The sequence below is a fragment of the Orbicella franksi genome, chromosome 4 (assembly GCF_964199315.1).
Source record: "Orbicella franksi chromosome 4, jaOrbFran1.1, whole genome shotgun sequence".
In the NCBI taxonomy this organism is placed as follows: domain Eukaryota; kingdom Metazoa; phylum Cnidaria; class Anthozoa; order Scleractinia; family Merulinidae; genus Orbicella; species Orbicella franksi.
The window spans coordinates 20,226,275-20,248,835 of NC_138148.1; the positions used below are offsets into that span (position 1 = coordinate 20,226,275).

Here is a 22,561-nt window from a genome sequence, read left to right on the forward strand (position 1 = left end):
TTAGGATTCCAAAACTTAATCCGCAATAAGAAAAGGCACTTTCAGAATTCTTAGCGGAAGCGATGTATTCGTAAACTTGCCTACGGGATATGGCTCCACTCGTGGCAATTGAACTTTCAAAGCAGCACAGCCGTTTTCCAAACGACAGCATAGTTGTTATTATTTCGCCATTGCTTTACAGTGGTTATCAGTTATCAATCACATGCGACCTTCAGCGCAAAAACGACTTAACAAAACCTAAAAAGTGGTGCGTGTCAATCATCTCCACCCCCTTGCCGACTGTATGCAAAATTTACCTGAAAAAAAAGTCTGAAACCTTGCAGCAGTCCACTCGCAAAAATTATCATTTTACCTTCGGTATGTACGGCTAGCTCACTACACTGGCATTAAACATTCCTTAAAATCTATAAATGAACACGTTAACTTTGTCGGGTTTTTCAACTACCATTCACATGCATGAATGACCACGACTAGTCAAGCAGATCTGCACGTGAGCGAACAAATTATTTCTTCACGTATTTTTCTTGGGGCTACGGACTGAACAATACCTATAAAACTTATAACTTGTTACCTTACAAAATTATAAGGTTTATAAGAAGTTGAAGTCTTGTTCAGTCCGTAGCTCCAAGACAAATAAGTACAGAAATAATTTAGTTCGCGTGTAGATTTGCTTGATCTGGGGGTTATTCATGCATGCGAATGGCCGTTGAGAAACCCGATCCGCCCGTCTTCAGTCTCAAGTATTTAGTGAGCTAGCCGAGCATACTGAAAGTAAAATGATACTTTTTGCGCGCGAACCACTGCAAGGTTTAAGACTGTTTTTGGTACCGGGTATTCTGAAGTTGCTCCTTTTTGTATACAGTCGGTAAGGAGGCGGAGATGATTGACGTCCACCAAAACTTAGGTTTTGTCTAGACGCTTTTGCGCTGAAGGTCGCGTGTGATTGATAACCGCTGCATAAATGCCCGGGGGGGGGGTACTGCCATATATGGGCTATATTAGGGTATATAAATCAGAGCGTTTGGGTCTAGAATAGGGTATCATTTTTCCAAAAACTGACTTGTTGGTTGAAGATTTTATCTAGACTAAGGAAACCAGGAATTGCCACTCAAAAATATAAAAAAGCGAATCGGCAAGTTTAACTTTGTGCAAGTCAGCCGCAATAGTGTCGATAGATGGGGGGATTTGGGGATTTTACTCTAGTATAGGGTAGCAAAACTCAGCTGAACAAGCTCTGGTATAGGTTAAGGGTTCCAGGGTCCCAGCAGCACATCTTCACCCACAAATTCCCAAAGTCCCCCCCCCCCCTCCCGGGCATAAATGAAGGCCTGAAATAAAATTGCATTAATTACCACATTTGACTCGTGACGTCACCGGACAGCGTTATCAACCAGTGTTTTCAGACGTCTCTCTCCCCGAGTGACTTAGCGAGCGGAGGAGGCGGCTGAAATTCAGGCTAACAGCAGAAAGGTAAAAAACTGTTTACCAACGCTGTAATGACAGACTGATAAGCTAACCTTTTTGTGATCCTTTCCTAGTCTCCTTAGCGTTATCTACGTCACCGTTGCTTTTCAGTTCACGAAGATTTTCCCAAGATCGTAGGTGAAAAAAACTTTCCTACCCATCAAAACTCTTTCCTAGCTTAGTATGATTTTTTCAGAGGTATCAGTCAGTTATAATTAACAGTTTCTTAAGCGGTCCCTAACTGTACGCAGTCCAATCTGAAAACCTTTTTTCCATATTGGATACTTACTATTTAAGTGGGAAGGAAGACGAAACTGCAAGCGGCCGGCGTAATGCCATTCTTCTTAGTGACTGACTTCACTCACTCAGTGTTGTTTCAAGGGGGCTGTCTATCTCTTCAGTCAGTGTTACTGTCATTCGCACTAAAGCTGTCCTACCTGTTCGTTGGTAGAAGAATCTGGTGCTTTAAAACTGGGATCCTCATTTGAATATAGACTATGAATACTCCCTCTTTCGCTTAGTCTCGCAGTTTTCTTTCGCATGACGCACGACGGACTAAGCGAAAGAGGGACTTCTCGTAGTCTAATTTGAATAAGGCGGCTCATCACTTTAGATTGGAAATCTCTGAGCCTTTCAGGGAATTAAAATTGACTAGCTTCAAGGCCGTTTCAGTTTTATGTAAGTTCAGAGGCAAAATGCCTGCCCTGTTGTTTCTGTTATCTTGTGTTCATTTCGTTGTCTGACGGATTTACCATGCATTTTAGCTCCCGCCCTCATTTCTGCTCACCCCACCCCCCGCCATGTTGTTTGTATGATACATATGGGTATGCTCTGTAGACTTTTGGCTTTCAACGCACCGCTGCACACAAACATCGTTGACCGCAAATCAAGGCCATTACGGGTAAAACAGCACATACTGGATCCTTGCATATTTCGCGCCAAATGGAGGCTATAGTTTATTTATGTCACGTACCAGTTCCCAACGGCTCACAAGGGGACTCTTTAACATGCCTGGCTTGAGCTTCTTGAAGGAAACTGCGTCAGCTGTATACGTTTCCAGCATTCCATTCATCCAGCAGACATGAGTTTGACATCTCCTCGATTCGTGTGTCAGTAAGCTTGTAATCCCATAAGTTGACATTTGATAACATTCCTTTATATGACTGATCAGCGCAAAAACCACCACCGACCGAGTCTTGTTCTTGTCCCAAAACCGAAAAGCCGCTTCCTCTTACCGTAAAGCCTCTCTTGAAGTTGGTGCCTTGTTGTTTGATCTCACCATCTTTGTATAACTTCCATGATCCCGAACTGTTTTCCTATAATAAATAGATGTGGTACAGCACGCCATCATAAGGCGACACTGTTGTCTCCCTGAAGAAAAACTTTCTGTTTATGTTCCGTGTGTATCTCATATCTCATATAATTCGCTAAATTCAAAGTATTATTAACGTCTTTCCAACTTGTATTGTAACTAATTAAGTCTCTCGCACGCTTACAGTCAAAAATATTCTCGCGTCTCTGTCGAAAACAAACCTTTTAACATCTTATTAAGTCAGTCGCACGCATTCAGTCGAAAGGTTTCTCGCGTTTCTCTTGTGTAGATAACTGTCCCGTTAATGCCTGCTAAAAAAACCTCTTATAAAAGCACTTTACAGAGCATGTCCATTGCGTATATAACTAAACTTGAATTAAGTCTCTGAGAAACGCTTTTGTTGCTTTCTTTCCCTCACAGTCTGCATCACACACACTTAAGCTATCTACATAACAGTAGAGAATTTCGTTAAGAATAAAATGTCGTTCGAACTTCCGAAGACCCAAAGCAAATAATTGAACGAAATTTTCCAAGGTTTTGCGAAATTTCGTCAGAACGTTTCACGAAGCCACGAAGCCAAGCGAACTGGATTCCACACCAATCACAGGGAGCCGTCACATCCGTCTAGAATATGAATAAAAGATCAGCCTACCTTTATCGCGCGTGTTTTCTGTTTTGTGGCGGCCATTTTGAATTTTAATACGCGGTCTACTAGTGCGAGGTCTGGCACCGAAATTAAAGAAGTTCTTTCAGACCTCGCACTAGCAGACGAAAAATTCAATTAAAAATTAAAAATTAAAAATGGCCGCCACAAAACACAAGACACGCGCAATAAAGATAGGTTGATCTTTTATTCACATTCTAAACGGACGTGAGGGCTCTCTGTGATCAATGGAAACAATGGGCTTTCGAATGTTCGACGAAAATTCTTGGCTTTGAAGTTTCGTTCGACACGAACGACTGTACTGTATACTGACTGTATACCCAACCTTTTTCTCCGCCGACGAACAGCATAAAGTATCTCTCGTAGTAGATAAGCAACTCGACGTCTTGGCTTGATACCGCGTAACTGTAAGGACTTCCCTCATTGTCACTCGAACTCATCCACATACAGACGGTTAAAGCCGTCAAACTGCGCATGCCCAATAATTTAACGATCTCGTTTTCTCCTTTGTTTGAAAAATGTAAAACTTTGTCCATAGTGACAAGGAAAATTAGAAATCAGGTTAAATCGTCCACAAAAATATACACCTTTCTGAAGGTAATTAAGTATGTAGTTTTAATAGACCACATTAGTAAAGATAATAGCAAGATACCTGAGCATGCATCTGATGCAATGATAGATGCGCTTTGGTGAAGATCAATCGTATCGTCTGACAGGTGAAATATACTACCAGTGTGCAGACCAATGCAGTCCATTTCGTCCTTTGCCTCGATAAACTGTTTCAGAGACTGCTGTCGTTGTCCAACTACAAGATATCTGCCTCTATCTGTTTGGGGGGAAGTCAGGGGACCGACAGCACGTGCTCCTTCACGGATAGTCAAATGGCCAGTAGAAGACTCCCGCTCGATCCAAAGGAAATGCCAGTCGCCGTCGTTTAAGTCCCAGTCGGTTTCATCGCCCTGTGGAGAACCCTTGAGGATCACCCTTACGCTGGGATGTGTCTTGATGACCAGTTCGTCTGGCTGACTTTTAGTAACGTAAGAAAGAACTGTTCCTTCACTGTCCTGTTGAGTCCTCATCCAGAAGGAGATAGTAATCACTGGCAGCTCAGGAATGGTAGTAGATATGGATACATGGGATTTTCTTCTCGGGAAGAGCTTGTAGCTGTGAATATCTGGATGTGCAATAAATGAAATCGGATGTTCATCACTCTTAAAGTTGCCGTTATGAGAAATGTGCAACGTTTGTAGCGATATAGTGACATTTTCAACTCTGGGGAATTTAAGAAAAACACAAAACTAACGGCACCGTCCTGCGTGCGTATTATAGTTCTTGGTACATTTCTTTGCCGTTCTCTGCAAAATTTCGACGTGAAATCAAAAAATTCCGCTGCGTTATGAAGAAGACCCCAACTGCAATTCTTTTTTTAAATTTCCCTGTCGATCGAATTTGAAGTTGAATTCTCTTATCTACTTAGTTTCGCGTATCGCAAGATTCATAGGTAAAATATAGTCTTTTTTTTTTAAAAAAAAAAAAAAAAAAAACGGCGTTGTCCTGGGCGTCGCTGTCGTGGTTACTTAAATTCACTACTGCCAATGAGCTACTGCGAAGATTGCGAAGACTGCGAAGACTACGCTTTTAAAACATTTATTTGAAAATAATTTGTTTTGAGATGCTAAATAACTGTGCGAGATATTACAACATGGATAATTACTAATAAGACTCATCTTGAGCGTATCAGAAGACTTAAAATTAAAAAAAAAATTCAATACTACTCTACCATAATTTTCAATTGCAGACACTGAGTCGTCAATAAAGCTTACAGTTTTACTAAACTACTAGATAGATAGATAGATAGATAGATAGATAGATAGATAGATAGATAGATAGATAGATAGATAATCTTTATTTTAAAACGATGAGTATTAAAGCTACATGAGCTTGTGGGGTCGTTTGCAATTAACAAATCGCTAAGTAACTAAAAACTAAAAACTAGGGGTATTTACAGAAAAAACGTTTGAACTTAAGTCAGCGATATATACAATAAGAGATTGTTATCATAAGTTTTTAAGTATATACTAAGTCATCTTTTCTAAAATTACAAGTGGATGCAGACGTTATCTTAAAGCTGAATTCATTAAAATTAACTAGAGATTTAAGCTTTAGCCTGAGGTCACGATATGGAACATTTTTTTGTCAGGGCACTACAGTTGTTGGTCACTGCATTCCACAGGACTGAGCCTCTGAACGCGACAGAGTCTTTCATGTAACGCGTGTTGAAGCGGGGAACAATTAAAGAAGCGCAGGTCCGGGTTGAATAATTTGTGGCCCGTTTCTTAAAAATCAGATCGATTAATGTGACAGGTAACCTATCGTGAAAAGCTTTATGAAAACAGATAAAAATGGCTGATTTATAATAAATAGACAGAGTGGGCCATTGGGCCCGTTGTAGGACTACTGTACCTATAAGGAGACTATCTGTTCAACCCTGGGATGCTGTTGTTTTCAATTTGCAGCGAAATTCTAAACTAACCTAAATCACTGCTGTCAAATGTCAAATGGTGCAAGGAGCTAAAAAAGTCATTAAAACTGGTTAAATGGCTTCGATTTTATTCGACAAATAATCCAAATTGAAAAATTATTTGTGAGATATATGCCATGGAAACGGTCAAGAATGAATTACATCTCTAGATGCTAATTTGAGGGACACCTTTCTTTTTAATTTTTTCGTCACAATTCTTGTGCCAACCTTGTCATCAGAAATAGATACTTACCACTGTTTAGGCATTGGAAAAATGGACAACATTCGTCGTTTGCAGGGGAAAAGGTGCATGTGTGTGGTAGCTTAGATTGGCAGAAAGTAACCGCATCACAAGCGGCGTCTTTGCTTCTCATCTTCTAAGGGTTGAATGGCGTAATAACATCGTTATTCACACTGCATACATTAAAGCAACGCAGATAAGATCAGTGCACATGAATAAATTATTACTTTGGCTCAACTGCCGTACGGTGAGGGTCGTTGTTTCCTTTTCTTATTTTATGGCGGACGTACAGTATCCTGCGGGACAAGGAGCTCCGGCTCAAGCCGCTCTACCGGTTGTCCAAGGAATTCAGCCAGCTGACGAATTAGCAGCTCATGGAGCTCAAGCGGCCTGTGGTCAAGTAGCTCAAGTAGTTCAACAAGTTGTCGGACAGGAGGCTTTACCGGCTGTCGAACACGTGGCTCAGGAAATTCAACCAGCCGCGGTACAAGTACCTCAACAAGCTGTGGGACAAGCTCAACACGGAGAGCTTGAGGTAAAATATGTTTACTTCTGTCGCTTATGTGTGGTTTTTTATAAATTGCGAACAGGGACGAGGACGGCAACCCTTTATTTGTCTTCCTTTTTTGCCTGTTTTCGGTTTTTCCCGCTCATTCATTGTTCGTGTTTTAATCAGTTTGTTTGTTGTTGTTAAGCTTATTTCGGCAATTCTAGTGTATTTCGGGTCTTGGCGGGTTTTCTATGGGTGACTATATGCTGTTAACGTGGGTGGCGTGCACATTTTTTATCTCGTGGATACGGGGAATGTTTATTAGCGGCTCGGTTATTTTTTTGTTCCGAAATTGTTATTTAGGATCATGCAACAGCTGGAGGGGGCGGAGGCGTACCGCTGGTATTTGTTTGACGTTCCTAGAGAACGTCAAAGGTGATAATTTACCAAATCAAAACAATAGCTGTGAAATGGTGTCAAACCTCACCTTTGGTGTAGTCACAACGTATAACAGGTGCACCTTCAACACACTACGGACAAGCCATTGCTTCTATAGTTCTTTGTTTAAGTCTTGTGTATCCTTTGTTTGGGTAAAGCTTTTTAGCAAGAGCCGAAATTAATTTCATTAATTTCTTTTTTTTTTTTCACTTTTTGGCTATAAACTTGTTTACATGCATTAAAAGCATACTTTTGTTTATTTCTCATAACCTAGTATTGAAACAGAATTGTAGTTTACATATCTGTTTCTTCCTTTATTGAAACAGCGTCAATTTTCCGCACAGGTCAGGAAGCAACTCTGGAAGAAAGATATTTTCTGTGTTAAGTCAATCGATATGTAGTAAATAGAGCTATATTATCAGCTACTTAAATATATACTGTCATGAAAACATAGGCACGCAAGGCGTGCAAGAGTTATTTTTTTGTGAACTATATGTCTCGGAGATAGGAGCATTCATGGAACTGTTTACAGTAATAATAATAATAATAATAATAATAATAATAATAATAATAATAATTGTCGCGGCTAATCGCCGTCGCAAAGTACAGCAACGACGCAGCTCAACAAGGTCGAACCGAAAGCATACATTGGCGCCTCTGGCAGCCGCTATACGGTCCATGTGTGACCTTGGAGCACAGCTTACAGCCAGCTGGAATCAGCTGTGTGTTGGTTTTTTACTGAGGGGGAAAACCGGAGAACCCGGAGAAAAACCCTCGAAGCAGAGAAGAGAACCAACACAAACTCAACCCACTTATGGCGTCGGGTCCGGGAATCGAACCCGGGCCACATTGGTGGAAGGCGAGTGCTCTCACCACTGCGCCATCCCTGCTCCCCCTAAATGATTTGACAAGTTTTTTTGGTTGCGATGTACAGCAAGAAAGAAACTGGGAGTTTATGCTGTACATACGATGTTACATCGGTAATGGTAAGATAACTAAATAGTAAGCCATAAAATGTTTGACTGAACAAACTACAGTAATCTGACACGTCTCCAGATTAATGCAGATACCATCTTATTTTCTAACAGGCAATTTTATTCGTTCTTTGATACAACCCACACTGTGATTGGTCTGACACGCGCACATGCATAACTCCCTCACTCACCGATCACGTGGCCATTCCCCCGGGGGGGGGGACTCCCTTATATGGGCTATATAGGTCTGTGCGGCCCCGAAGGGTATGGTTTTTCAGCCGTTTTGGTCACAATAGGGTATCGATTTTAGCTGATTTTGGCCATTTTGGTCATAAATAGAGTACGGTTTTTGCACTCTAGCCTTGATATGGGTATGCTTTAAGAAGAAGCCACTTTTTCATCATTATCGAAAAGAAAATCAACAAAAGCCCTTCACAAATTTATATGTTTACGGTAATTTAACTTGGTTTGAACTAACGAGCTAATTATAACGCAGTTCTGAAACAGGGTTTTGATTTGAGGGTCAGGTCGTAAATAGGGTTTTGAATTTTTGGTCAGGTCATAAATAGGGTAAGGAATATCGCAGATTTTTGTCATAAACAGGGTAAGGGTTTTGGGAAGCGGGCCGCACGCCCCCAACCAATTTTTCTGGGAGTACCCCCTTGGGAGCCCTTCCAGCCCCCAAGAGGAATTTTTGCTCAAAAATACTCAAGTTAAGAGAACTTTTCGCATTTTATACGAGTAGTAAGTTTACCCTTTTTACACAACACAACGCAACAACACTACTTCAGCGAAAATTTAAAGAAAGAGAAAAAACTTCTCTGACACGTTGAAAGTCTGTTTTAATTAAATTGCACTTTAACTTGGTGCCACAGTCTTCAAAGAACATTTGAACAGTTTTCACACTTTTTACCTTTAAAAATATCGGACTAAAAGAATGTCATAAAATGCCCATCAAATAAAAATATTAAACTGCTACTGCAGAGACGTAAAAACACTCTAGAAAGGAAAGCTTCTTTTTTGTTTAATATCCTGGAAACAATAGCCGATAACTTGTAAGCTCTAATTGAATTTACTCCCATATGACAAGTGTCGAGTTACCATTTATAACTAAAAATAGCAAACATCTCGTGGGAACAAGTGGCGACGATTCGTCAGCTCTAATTGAATTTACTACCTTGTGAAAAACAAGAGTGTCAAATTACCCATTGTAACTAAAAAATAAAAATATCTCGTTATATTTGCATGCAATAAGAACAAAACAATCGTTACCTGCACTTACTATTGTAAACGTTAGAACTGCTTCAAATCTAGTCTCGTCTCCTCTAAAACATGTCCTAAGAACTAGAACCGACGATTCGTGACCTCTAATTGAATTAACTCCTTGTGAAAAACAAAAGTATCAAGTTACCCTTTGTAATTAAAAATAAAAATATCTCGTGCCATTTGCCTACTACTCATGAACTGCTTCAAAACTCAAGACTCATCTCGTTCATAACTAGCCACCATTACACTGAAAATTATGCACTCTAAAACAACCCAATGTACGTATGTAACTGTCACACTCCCCTCCAAACCGGACTAAAAATCACAAACAGGCAACATACACGTCACTCTTTATTTTTCAATTACCAAAGTCCTTGTGTTTATACATAGCTTGTGTTTCTCACGTACCATTTACCTTTACAACAAGAAATTTGATTGGCTGTTCATAGTAGATCCAATCTGATTGGTGTGACATACATACATCTCTCACTCACTCACTCGCTCACCCACCCACTCACTCACTCACTCACTCACTCACCCACTCACTCACCCACCCACCCACCCACCCACCCACCCACCCACCCACTCACTCACTCACTCACTCACTCACTTACTCACCCACTCACCCATTGACCCGTCCATAACATACCCGACGCGCCGACTAAGAGGTATTTTTTGTTACAAAAAAATAACTCAAAAATTCTTCTAAGTTCCTAATTCCATTCCCTGAAGAACACGTGCTTTTCGTTTTACCGTACACAAAGCATTTGGTTCGCAAAGCATGAAACACGACTTACAGTTTGATGTCAACTTCCATCATACTGAATAACTCTCCTAAACAGCTAGGAGCGAAAATTACAGCAGGCCTGTTGATATGGTGATTGGGTTACCCTTCTTGAAATGTTTAAACATTCACGCAGGTAGAGTCACACTTTAAAGGAAGGTGAAAGTCAATGGGTACGAATATGTTCAAAACAATCATTTCAGAAATCGGAGATTTTCTTTCGGTAATAATGCTAGTTATGTTTCCAGCTTCAGCCGACCAAATTGAAAGAAACTGAATTCAGTAACATTTTTCTGTAAGAGTAAAGAAATATAAGCAACACCATTTCTCTGCAAGTTGTTTGGTAAACTTGGAGACTCGGGTCAGTCTCCAGAGTGACCCACATGCAAACAACAAACCAACGGACCAAGCAATGCGATTAAATCCTCGTTGACACTGGCAACAAAATTTATTGATGCAAATAAGAAGTTCATAGTAATAAAACACAGAACATGTTCTAACCTCTCGCGTTGCGTTCAAAAGAGGTGAACTGAACGAAAGTTACATATAGAGACGCTTACGAGAACTCATAAACCGTGTCAAATAGTGCGACGTGAAATTCATGCTTTAAAAATATGGAGGATAGCTTGAAAAACTGCTGGTAATTTTTTTTGAAAACAGTCACCAAGGATAAACCGCTACAATTTTAAAGTCACTTGCTTGAATTGGTTACTATAGTGTTTGTGATCAACGTTGTGATTGGTGGATTTAGTCGAAAGGACTTAAAATGATTGGCTCATGTAACTGTCCGACTACAGGTGTCCGATCACAGCCAAATGCCTTACAACTTTGCAGATTAATTAGTGCAAAATGCAGTAGTTTACGCACCAATCACATCTGAGGAAATTGAAATTGTAATTAACCGCATTATAAATCTGTTTTACGAAATCAAAATGAACATACTGATTAGTTACTAATGAAACTCTGATTGGCTACGCTACTCATCATCTATTCTGCAATAGATACTGAGTAGCGTAGCAGTGTACCCTTGTTAACAAAATGACGACCGCTTCTTGGCTTTTTCGAAGTGACTGTAAAAAGGATTTAGATAAAGTTTACCCCAAAACAATTAGATTATTCGCTCTCGATTTCTACGCGCGATTGTTGACTCGGGCTGTGACCTCGTCAACTATCACGCGTTATAGTTCGCCACTAAATATTCTCCGATTCTTATTGGCTTAAATTCACGTGACGCGATAGTGTTCATCCACGGAGAGACACTGTCAGCCCATGGTGCCCGTCCGATGAAAATACCCGGATGGATAGTACTCGTCCGTGAAAGTTTTTCTGTAAACAAACGCGGTTATGGAAAGTAAACATTTGAAATTTTAGTAAGTCGTTTTTGTCTATTTTCTTTTTCAAATTTTACATTTGGCTGTCACGGCTTTCATTTAAAAAAGATGAAAATATTTCAAGATGATTTTTAAACTGGCGCGCGGAAGAAAATTTAGTGGTGAACAATAAAGACAGTAGGGTGTTTATGTCTCGGAACTATCGGTCTGATAGTTGCCCCTTGGAAATTTGATGTTCTTAAAACTGTTATATTTGTTTTAAGAACATCAAATTTTCGCAGGGCAACTATCAGCCGATAGTTCCTCGACAGAAACACTCTATTGTTTAAATGGAAATCTCGAGCTCATAATCTAATTGTTTGATATAACAGGAGACATTTACATATCTTTAGGAAGAGTAACAATGCCGAGATATTCAAGTGATTTTAATCACTTTATGCTTTGTCTCGCAGACTCTGCAGTGTTTGTTCGTCTCTCTGGTTCGTCTAATGTAAACATTGGCAGAAAGCAAGTCCACAGCGAACAATTGAATCTGAGCTTCTGCTCAGGTTGTCGTAATTCCAGTCACCAACAACAGTGCTCTTTAGGACTGGTCAGTGCTCTGACAAATAACTAACACTCGAAATGATGCTACGGAGGTTAATTTACCTTTATGAATGTCCAATTCAGTGATAAACAGCTAATTAGCTAACTGTTCAGAACTAACCCGGTTCGGATGATCTAACTAGACGACCTAATGATACCTCTGGGCTCGAAGGATTGACAAAGTCCACAGTAATACTATGTTTTTCTTTATCTCCGATTTCTAACATTACGTTGCTAATTACGGCTCTAATAAACTTGAATTCGTGCTACTGATATTTCCATTTCTCCTTTAATTTAAGGTTGGTAGACGCGAATAACTCCAGTAATATTCTGCCGGCATACTGGGCAAATTCCTTGATCCTCTTTAAGAGTGTCAGCACACGTAGAGCAAACGCACAAATGGTGGCATGGAACCAACAGTGTGTCCCTGGCACTGTCCATACACACCACACACTCATTCTGAGGATCTGCTGAAATCAGAAAAAATGCACAGTATTGAAATTAATTTCACACTGACTGTAGTATACTTGTATGGACATACATATGTTATTGAACTAAGGGGAAAATATTGGTCGTTTTCTGCAAGTTTATGGGCCGAGCAGCTGGCGAGGTCCAAAACTTTGCAAAAAAAGCGAGACCAACATTTCCCATTTTAAAATTTTGCTGATAAACTAATGCATCCCCGAGATCCATTCTCGGAAAACGGGCGCGCAAAAATTAAGCACTGATTTGCGTTTTCGCGTTTTCAATTTGTGTCCGCAAATGTTACTTCGTCTGCTACATATGACTGCAAAGATTTAATAAAGCAATTCGCAGAAACCAAATCGTGAGCGGTCCATCGTAGCAGTCGGTATAGCAAAGTTCGGACTTGCCAGGGAACCGATCTGAGAACTCTCCTTTTCGCCTTGACCAGTTTGCCATTTAATAAGTACATCTCATTAACCATGCGAGGGCCGTAGTGGTAGAATATCCTCATCGCTAATCCGCAGGCTGCTCTCTTAATCCAAGAAGGTGCTCTAGGTGCTTACTTACTCAGAAAGTTTGGTTCGCTTGCCCCTTGCCTAGTTCCTAGGCCTCAACATTTCGCCAAGGTCAATCGTTAATGGGGCAGTCTCAGACCAAGATTTAGTTTTACGTGAAATTCCAATGAAGGTGTTGGTATTAATTGGATATCAACAAGTGGTTGCCTAACCTTGCTAAAATGCACCGTACTAGTCACGAAAGTTGTTTACAACTGTTGTGGCTACGGACGAGTAGGAAAGAAGTGGTCTAAAACTTGAAAACGTCGGACCGACGATTTAAGTTTGACAATGTTACTTGGAGGAAAATCACTAAAAATCATTGATCTCGTAGAGATTGAATTTATGCCTTTTTTGTCTTTTTAAGGTTATTTTGTTGATCAGTGAAAACACCTTTATAATTCTAGTATAGTTTGCACAAAAACTTTGAAGAACTCTCGTGATACTGCCCCTTTAAGGCATAGAGTAACTAGGCAAGCTTGCCTCCTAAATTATTGTCTTGATATATATTAAAATTCTCTCACTTTCAGAACTTAGATAAAGATGGTTCAAAGCAGTTTCCAGCACTTTCCAAGACATAGATTTCAATGGATCATTATAACCACTCTTTATCAGTTGAAGCTGCAATCATGGTATCAAAGCACTGCCCAATCATTGGTGAACAAATTGTTATCATTTTCTTGACACTATATGTTACCATAGCAACAGTATTACCTGCTAAAAATACCCTTAATTTTAGCTTTAAGCACTTATATTTCAAAAACGGTGTGGTGAAACCCTTTTTATTATCAAAAGTTTGATAAGCAGGATGAAATGCAACTTCTGGCAAATTTCAAAAAAATTCTGTACATCCAACATGGGGATCATAGCCACCTTAAATTTTGGGCTCTGAAACCCATGAGCAGATTTTTGTTAAAACTTTGCAAAGGTTTAAAAATAATGACCCATCAAAAGTGTTGGAAACTGTTTTGAGCCACCTTTAAAGAGATGTACCGGAGAACATTCAATGACCCATGCCACAGAAATCTACCCTGTGAATAAAGTTGCCTCTAGTCATTCCTGTCTTGGTTTGGCACATCACCCGGGAACAACAGGAGGCAGCTGTATTTGCAAACCCTATACCTTCAGCTGCTGGTTGTTCTGGAGGAGGTACTGCTGCTCCATTTCCTACACTACCACCCTGCTGGCCAATGTATGAACCAGTCCCTCCATGACCAAGGCTTGGCAGCTGCACATGAGCAGCATGGCCATCTTGTAACATAGTTCTAAGCCTATTCCTCTGAGCTGGGAATTAGAAATATCAAGTCAAATTCTAATGAGTACAGAATGTTGCACCTTTAGTGAGACATCCATCATCATTTTTGTGGGGGGTGGGGGAGTTTATTGCTTTCAGAACTTTACAGTATAATTTTTGGTAATCTCAACTGCTTGTATTGAGGCAATGTGCCTACCTCTCTTTCTTGATTCAACTTGTGCATGGCTGAGAACAAGAGGTGTATCTCCAGAGCGAAAGAAGAGTGTTTTACCCATTCCCTCTAACAGTTGTCGCACTAGAAACAGTTAGGAATGGGTATCAGCTGTTAGGTATATGTACATGTATAAACTATAAGTTAAAAGTATGACCCTCAGGTTTACATATTAAATTATTCCTTTCTTCAAAATAGCTACTGTAATTATTTGAGTCTCCTTTGTTAAAAGAAGCAACTTGGAAAAAATTAATTTCACTTAATAGGTTGCCATTCCATATAAGTTATTCCAGTGGAAACAAAATTAAGACGACTATCAGTGTTAATATCTAATGTCTCACCTTTTTGTATAGAATTTTGAGTAGTTTGCCTCGCCAATGTGATCTCAACTTCAGGAATTCCATAAACTGGATAAAGAAATCTAATACCAAGACACCGCTATCCAAGGAATATTAAAATCATCAGACTACAAAACACATATACATGTAGGCAAGGCAAAGTCTGCATATGAGCAAAGCAGCCAATCAGGCCAGAGCTTATCCTGGTTTCTGTACCCTGAAGTGACTAGGAGTATTTCTACTGCCACCAGCTGGATGGTATGCTAGTCCATCGCAGGGTTACCCCCAGCATTAAGTTTGCTGGTACCCATTTATACACCTGGGTGGAGAGAGGCACTGCAAGAGCAAAGTCAGTCTTGCCCAAGGAAACAACACAATGTCCCCAGCCAGAGCTCGAACCCGGACCGCTCAATCCAGAGACAAGCGCACTAACCATGATCACGAGGCCACTGCACCTCCCTTATAAAACACATATAAATTACCTTAATTGGTTAATGAAGTGAATTCCTTTGCAAATTAAACCAGATACTAATTACTTCAGTTATTAAATATTAATAATTCAAATATTACATTGTACTTTACATAATTAAATGTTATCAACAGGGTATTTAAGGCTTTTAGTGAGTTGCCTGAAGTTTGCCAGTTGCCTGAAAGTTGTCTGACTGTTGAGTGCTGACAGCCATTGGCTGTCTGACAGATCGCTAATATAGTGGTAACATGTTGGTAATTTGTTGGTAGATTATCAGCCTCATAATAGTCAAAATTTAATGTCCAGGAACTTTTCTTCATGAACACTGGCAATGGGACTTTGGTGAAGAATAAGCCATCTCTTAATGATACTCACTGAAATTCACATTTTGTCTGGTTATTTTTAGGGAAAGGAATGGCTTTCTTTGGTGGGGCAATTAAGTAAGGATGGGTTAATACTTACTATCATCACAACGCTTACCTCAGGATAACCTGCATTGGATGCAATCTCACTGACATCAAGTTGAATTGTATTACTGGAAATAATAGCTTCTTGTGAACATATTCTTGATACACCTTTAATAAATATTTATAAGCACAACTACACACATTAGAAGAATAATAATTATCTCCTCAGAGCTTTATTATCTAGCTCTCTGCACGCACTGCAGGCCTATGATGCTCCCTCATCATAGGCCTGCAGTACGTGCAGAGAGCTAGATAATAAAGCTCTGAGGAGATATGAAAGGCCGCGTGCAAGAACGTCCCCTAGATTTTTCGGCCATTTTTGAAAGTGCTTAAAACTAGCTGAATTTTGGCATGTGGGCTTCGTTTCACCTGAGAAACATTGCTCTGAAGTTTTTTTCGCTGGGTTGCTTTTCGTTCTCGAGAAATAACGTATACAAAAAAGGCACACAGGTTGGAAAAACCGAGCAGTTTATTGCATACACAATATATCGAGAACGAAGCGAACTTTAGCGCGAAAACTATGGGACATTGCTTAACATACCTGAACGAAACTGCATGCGAAATTTGGAGCGTTTTCGACAAAGTTCACCTTTGATTAAAATACCTGACGCCCTTTTCCCGCTGAGTCCTTCAAATAAACGAAGCCGGGCCTTTGTTATGATAAACAGAGCCGATCCTTTGTTATAATAGCCAAGCCAAGCCTTTGTTATAAGTCGAAGTCTTGCCTTGGTTTATTATAACAAAGGATCGGCCCGCCACAACTGCAAGGACTTTGATTTTACTTAGAAACCAGCAAAATGTCAATTTCACGCAACATCAAAACTCAAAAATGTCGATTTTAGGTCAAAAAAGGTTTAAATGTTGATTTCATGTTAACCCGTGACGGTAGGGATGTTGATTTCACTTAGAAAACAGCAAAATGTTAATTTTATGCAGCGTATAAACTCAAAAATGTTGATTTCAGGTCTAAATAGGTAAAAATGCTGATTTCACGTTAACGCATGACGGCAAGGATGTTGATTTCGCTTAGAAAACAGCAAAATGTTAATTTCACGCAACTTATAAGCTAAAAATTGTTGATCTCAGGTCTAAATAGGTAAAAATGCTGATTTCACGTTAACACGTGACGGCAAGGATGTTGATTTCACTTAGAAAACAGCAAAATGTTAATTTCACGCAACTTATAAGCTAAAAATTGTTAATTTCAGGTCTAAATAGGTAAAAATGTTGATTTCACGTAACGCGTGACGGAAAGGATGTTGATTTCACTTAGAAAACAGCAAAATGTTAATTTCACGCAACGTATAAGCTCAAAAATGTTGATTTCAGGTTTAAGTAGGTAAAATATGGCGGCCGGAAAATAGTGTTAACATCTGGAACTTACTTTGGTTATCTGGGACCGTGATTATCTGCACTGAACAAATAAACATCAAATAAGCACTTTTCCAAATACAGCAACGTCTTAAATGGCTAAAAATCACGAGATAAATACATATTTTTTGACAAACGCGATCGTAGCTTTATGTCACGCACCGCCTAACAGATTAACAAATTAACCCTTCTGCGCAGCATACGGGTCTCCATACATCTGCATGTCCGCTGATCTCAGAAGTTCAAAACACTACAAATCATGCCGATATGAAATAAAATCAACAGATTGTTTATGTCGGTTATTGTGACATGAAAACAACACGTGAATTGATTGAGCGTCAAACGAAATACTATCGAACAAAAAAGAGATGTGCCGCATTAGAGCTCTGTCAACTAATATCTTAAGCATTGTTTTAAAGTACCTTGTATGCCTGCCTGGTGGTTGAGAGCCATCATAAAGCCTTGATAAACCCGTAAGTCATCAGCAAGTTTTAAAGAGTCAAAATGTGTTCTGAAACTTCAAAGGCAGCTGATATACCGTAATCATGTTATTGGCGTTTGAAGACAGATCAAGCCAGGCAGCAAAGTTCAAGAGCAGTTCTTGGCCAAGAAAAATACCCTCTGGTGAGTTGTAGCCCATTTGCCAAGCATTGCTAGCATCAAAGTTTGGAAAGCGAGAACTGGTTTTAGACTTATAAAATTTGTCTTGTATCGACTGCCATGTTTTCCCATGCACAAGGTGTAAAGACCCTTTCCAGCACGCATTGTGATCATGTTCTGCGGACGTTTCTCGCACTGGTAACAAGATTGTTTTTCTTTTTTCATTTAATTATAATAACGGCCAACAAGTGGCGATCGATTGTAACATAGATCTGTGATCCAGGTTACGTTGATTTCATTTCAAATTGGCATGATTTGCAGTGTTTTGAGCTTCTGGGATCAGCGGACATGCAGATGTATGGATACCCGTACGTTGCACAGAAGGGTTAATCTGTTAATCTGCCAGCCCTGTTTATAGAGCGTTTTCACGTGAATTCATCAAATTCTTAAATCCAAAACTAAACAGCCACCAAAGTTGTTATCCTCATCAGGCATAAGAGGTACCAGCGCATTTTGAACTTCGAAGTTATGGCAGAGTGTGACATAAAGCTACGATAGCGTTTGTCAAAAACTATGTATTTATCTCGTGATTTTTAGCCATTTACAACGTTGCCTTTTTTGACCTGAAATCAACATTTTTGAGCTTATACCGGTACATTGGGTGAAATTACCATTTTCAGGAGCCCATCATGGGCTCCTGCCATTTTGCTGTTTTCTAAGTGAAATCAACATCCTTGCCGTCACATGTTAACGTGAAACCAACATTTGAACCTATTTAGACCTGAAATCAACATCATTGAGCTTATGCACTGCGTGAAATTGACATTTTGCTGTTTTCTAAGTGAAATCAACATCCTTGCCGTCACGCGTTAACATGAAATCAACCTTTCAACTGTTTTTGACCTGAAATTATTATTTTGTTAAGGTTACACGTTGCGAGAAAAATCAACATTTTGCTGTATTTTATGTGAAATGAACATCTTTGCGGTCGCACGCTGACGTGACAACAAATATAAGTTTTTTGCATACGTAATGTCTCAGAAATGATTCAAACTTCAGCAAAAACACATACAGAACATTGCACCTAAAAAATAATGCATGCGAAATTTGGAGCTTTTTTGACAAAGTTCACTTTTGAGCAAAATACCTAATGCCCATTTTCCACCGAGCCCTTCACATAAACGAAACCGGGCTTTGTTATAATAAACCGAGCCGATCCTTTGTTATGAATCCTTTGTTATAATAAACTGAGGTGAGACTTTGACTTAGAACAAAGGCTCGCTTCGGTTTATTGTAAGGATCGGCTCGGTTTATCATAACAAAGGCCCTGGCTTTGTTTATCTGAAGGGCTCGGCTCAAAAAGGGCGTTAGGTATTTTTCTCAAAAGTGAACTTTGCCAAAAACACTCCAAATTTCGCATGCAGTTTTGTTTAGGTATGTTTAGCAATGTCCCATAGTTTTTCCGCTAAACTTTGCTTCATTTTCGAGATATTGCGTATGCAAAAAAACCACTTGGTTTTTCTAGCGGCGTCTTTTTAAAGCAAAGCAAAAATCAGCGGCAAAAATACAGGACCCTGTTTCTCTATCACATTGAAGACCACATGCAAAAATTCAAGCCCTTTCCCCAATTTTTTTTTTTCACCCAAATCATCACTTAGCATGGTTTTGCATTCACCCCTTCAATTATATGATAAGTCTGAAATACAGCTCTCTCACAAGTATAATATTATGTGGGAAAAAACAGCATTATACAAACAGGTGACAGTTTCTGATATGAATGTCTCCTCTGCCATACTGATTTACAGCAAAAAATTGTGGAAGAACTGGAAGAATTTACTAAATACATGTAGTTTACCTACTTTCAAAAAGATGCTGTTTCACATTAAGGTCCTCAAAAACTGCTTCAAAGATGAACCTTGCATTTCTAACAGCATTTTCAAGATCTTCGGTAAAAGTGACAGTACCCTGGGAATAGAAAAACAAAAGAACAGTTTATAATGATTTATTTTAAAAGGTTCAGTTTCTACTTCTAGACTGTACTGATAGAATGTTGGAGGGGTGGGGAGGGGGATGTCTACATACATACATAAATACATATCCTTTATTAAAGTGACTGGCTGTTCTAGCACCAACTGCACTTATTGCAGACACAGATAAAATACTGTAACAATAATATTATATAACATAAAAAACTTAAAATTCCTAACTTACAGCATTTTTCTTAAAACTACCCAAGATTCTAAATGTTCAGTTCCAGAAAATATCCATACTCCCCCCACAGAAGGGATTGGAATTTCCTGGGGGGGGTGGGGGTTCTGTAAGACCAAAAAATTTAAAGAAATGTATCAAGGTCAATCAGAATTTCCAGAGGGGTGGGGGGGGGGGGGGACTTCCGTGGGGGAGGTATGGATATTTTCTGAAACTACACAATACTGTACTTCTTAGTTGTAAGACTCTGTTTTTTCTATCCCTCATAAAAAAAAAGCTAAGGAGTATGTTAGTTTTAAAATCCTAAAAGCTTATTGAGAGTTTTCTCAGAAGTTTTTAAGGAATCCCATGAATTGTTTGGTTTACCATTACCCAACCAGCCAAGGTTTTTCTTTTTGTATATAAAAACGAGAAAAAAAAATGTTTTCTGATTGCTCGCCTGCTCCCATTTTGGATGTTCCAAAGTTTAATATGCTTAATCATCTCAATCAGCCCTGATAACAACATTTTGAACACCTTTTGGAGTAAAGTGGCTTTAAATGTATGCCAGATTGCATTCACAGCTGTAAAGATCAAATCTACAAGTAGGCTCCATTGGAATTATCTATTTGCTAATTTTTGTCAATATTTATTATTTTGTCTTCTTTTATGTAATTACTATTTTTTTTTAACAAACTAAAATGTAAGCTTATAGGTTCTATCAAACAGCAGGGAAAGTATCATGAATGTCGATGGGCAAAGAGCCACCAAGTCTGTATGTAGTCTGCATTCCGTGTTTTGCAATGGCTGCCACTAAGACAATGCCTTTGCCATTCATTAATCAGTTGTGGTAACAGGAGTTGCATTGGTGGATCAATCTTACCACAAAGTTCTGAGTTATCATGCATTCCTCTCGTCTAAGTTGTTCTTTGTGTTCCTCCAGTACATTGCTTGCTCTCTCAAGTGCCTGCCTACTTCGGTCATACACCTTCACACGATGCCCATGGCAAGCTAATTCGCCTACAAAGCAAAAGCTCACAGCACTCAGAACAAGACCTTAGGTGGAGTTAATGCCAACACTGATTTAGTACATGTGTGACTAGCTCCATGAGTGTGTAAGATGAAGCAAATCCTGCGCTGTGATTGATGGAGCTATCTTGCTTGCTCAGGACTACCTGCCCTGTCTAGTGATAAAAATTTCCCCCAAAGCCATGTAATAAATCCTTTATTGACCAAACTTGTTCTGTGAAGATGGCTGGATATTGGCCTTGTTCTTTTTTTTTTTCTTTTTTCTTTTTGCCGTGTTTATGGACTGCAACCCCACTTTGGTCCATAAACACGCAAAGAAAGAACTTGGCCAATATCCAGCCATCTTGACCTCATGCTTAGTCAATAACCCATATATCATTACCCACTGTTCTGCATAAAGAATGTTCTTTTTTCTAAATAATAAATCCTTACTGACCCTTACTGACCAAGCTTGTTAGGTCAAGATGACTGGATATTGGCCTCGTTCTGTTTTTGTGAGTTTATGGACTTCAACTCGATCTCGGTCCATAGACACACACAAAAAAGAAAAACTTCACCAATATCCAGCCATGACAGCCATCTTGACATAACGCTTGGTATACTTAACTTAATTTCAGCTCAAATTTATAGGGTAGCTAAAAATTAAGCTCATCTCTTGGAGGAAAATAAACATTGCAAATATAAAAACAAAAAGTACTACTATTAACAATTACGTTTTACTACATTACCTACGTATATATATGTATAAAAGAAAAAAATAAGTAAAATAATAAAAACTAGTGCGGTAATCAGCAACCATATAATAATCCATAGCTTATAACGTTTTAAAATGCGTTTCCCCTTGTCATTTAAAATATTTGTGAAAGATTGATCTTCAAATGATCCAAAGGCAAAACCCTGCAAACAGGAGCCCAGCTCGGTAGGTTTTTACTGTAAGCTTACCTGCAATACATGTGCCCATCAACCCGGCTCCCAGCACGGTCACCTCCACTGCGTCATAAAGCATTGCAATCCTTACCTTTTACCTTCGGCTAAGTTTTTATGACCAGAAGTTTGTTTAGAAGGCTCTGATAAGGGAGAGCTGCCATTGTATTTCATTTATAGCCTTGTGGCCCAGCTTAGCCATCCCTCAGTGGATAAATTAGACCTGAGCAGCTAGAGCAGCTATTGACATGTTCTTCGGACGCCATGTTGTGGCCTCTCTTTGATGTTTTAAAAGTCACGTCCCTCCCCTCCCCAACTCCCGGAATGTTCAGCAACCATAATGAGCAGCAGGTCAAGAGTTTACTGCAAGACTCTGCCTCATGAAGCTTCATGATATTACACGATACTGTGAGTTATATTCTTAGGGTTTTACCTATTATTATCAAGTCTGAAATAGAGTGGAAAAAAAGGTAAAACCATAAAGTGCAGGTGACTCAGCTCAGGTCTACTGACTCACACCCATCCATACCAGCTTTACATCCCAATCTCAACTAATAAATGCCAATGAACAGAAGAAACACAAAATCGGCTAAAAAAAGACATACAAGTAAACTGGCTTTT

The 22,561-nt window shown here is 39.3% G+C and overlaps 3 protein-coding genes across 5 annotated transcripts; all 3 read right to left on the reverse strand.

The window, feature by feature from the left end:
• Positions 1-2,504: 2,504 nt before the first annotated feature.
• On the reverse strand, positions 2,505-3,976 carry LOC145485607 (serum amyloid P-component-like). Its single transcript, XM_081464247.1, has 2 exons — positions 3,761-3,976; positions 2,505-2,780 (listed from the first exon to the last, which is right to left on the reverse strand). Exons 1-2 carry the CDS (start codon positions 3,974-3,976, stop codon positions 2,505-2,507), a joined length of 492 nt encoding a protein of 163 aa, XP_081320373.1.
• LOC145483646 (uncharacterized) lies at positions 3,944-6,930 on the reverse strand. Its single transcript, XM_081462182.1, has 2 exons — positions 6,215-6,930; positions 3,944-4,614 (listed from the first exon to the last, which is right to left on the reverse strand). The coding sequence occupies exons 1-2, from the start codon at positions 6,333-6,335 to the stop codon at positions 3,998-4,000; spliced, it is 738 nt and encodes a 245-aa protein (XP_081318308.1). The 5' UTR covers positions 6,336-6,930; the 3' UTR covers positions 3,944-3,997.
• Positions 6,931-9,973: 3,043 nt separating this feature from the next.
• LOC145483664 (5-formyl-3-hydroxy-2-methylpyridine 4-carboxylate 5-dehydrogenase-like) lies at positions 9,974-22,509 on the reverse strand. 3 transcript variants are annotated; one of them, XM_081462205.1, is made up of 8 exons: positions 21,959-22,509; positions 20,871-21,007; positions 19,660-19,765; positions 15,843-15,937; positions 14,897-14,993; positions 14,541-14,639; positions 14,212-14,373; positions 9,974-12,537 (listed from the first exon to the last, which is right to left on the reverse strand). In XM_081462205.1, exons 1-8 carry the CDS (start codon positions 22,020-22,022, stop codon positions 12,365-12,367), a joined length of 933 nt encoding a protein of 310 aa, XP_081318331.1. In that variant the 5' UTR covers positions 22,023-22,509; the 3' UTR covers positions 9,974-12,364. The 3 variants fall into 3 exon arrangements, with proteins under 3 accessions (XP_081318331.1, XP_081318330.1, XP_081318329.1); XM_081462204.1 differs by having other exon boundaries at positions 9,974-12,540; XM_081462203.1 differs by having other exon boundaries at positions 14,120-14,373.
• Positions 22,510-22,561: the final 52 nt, after the last annotated feature.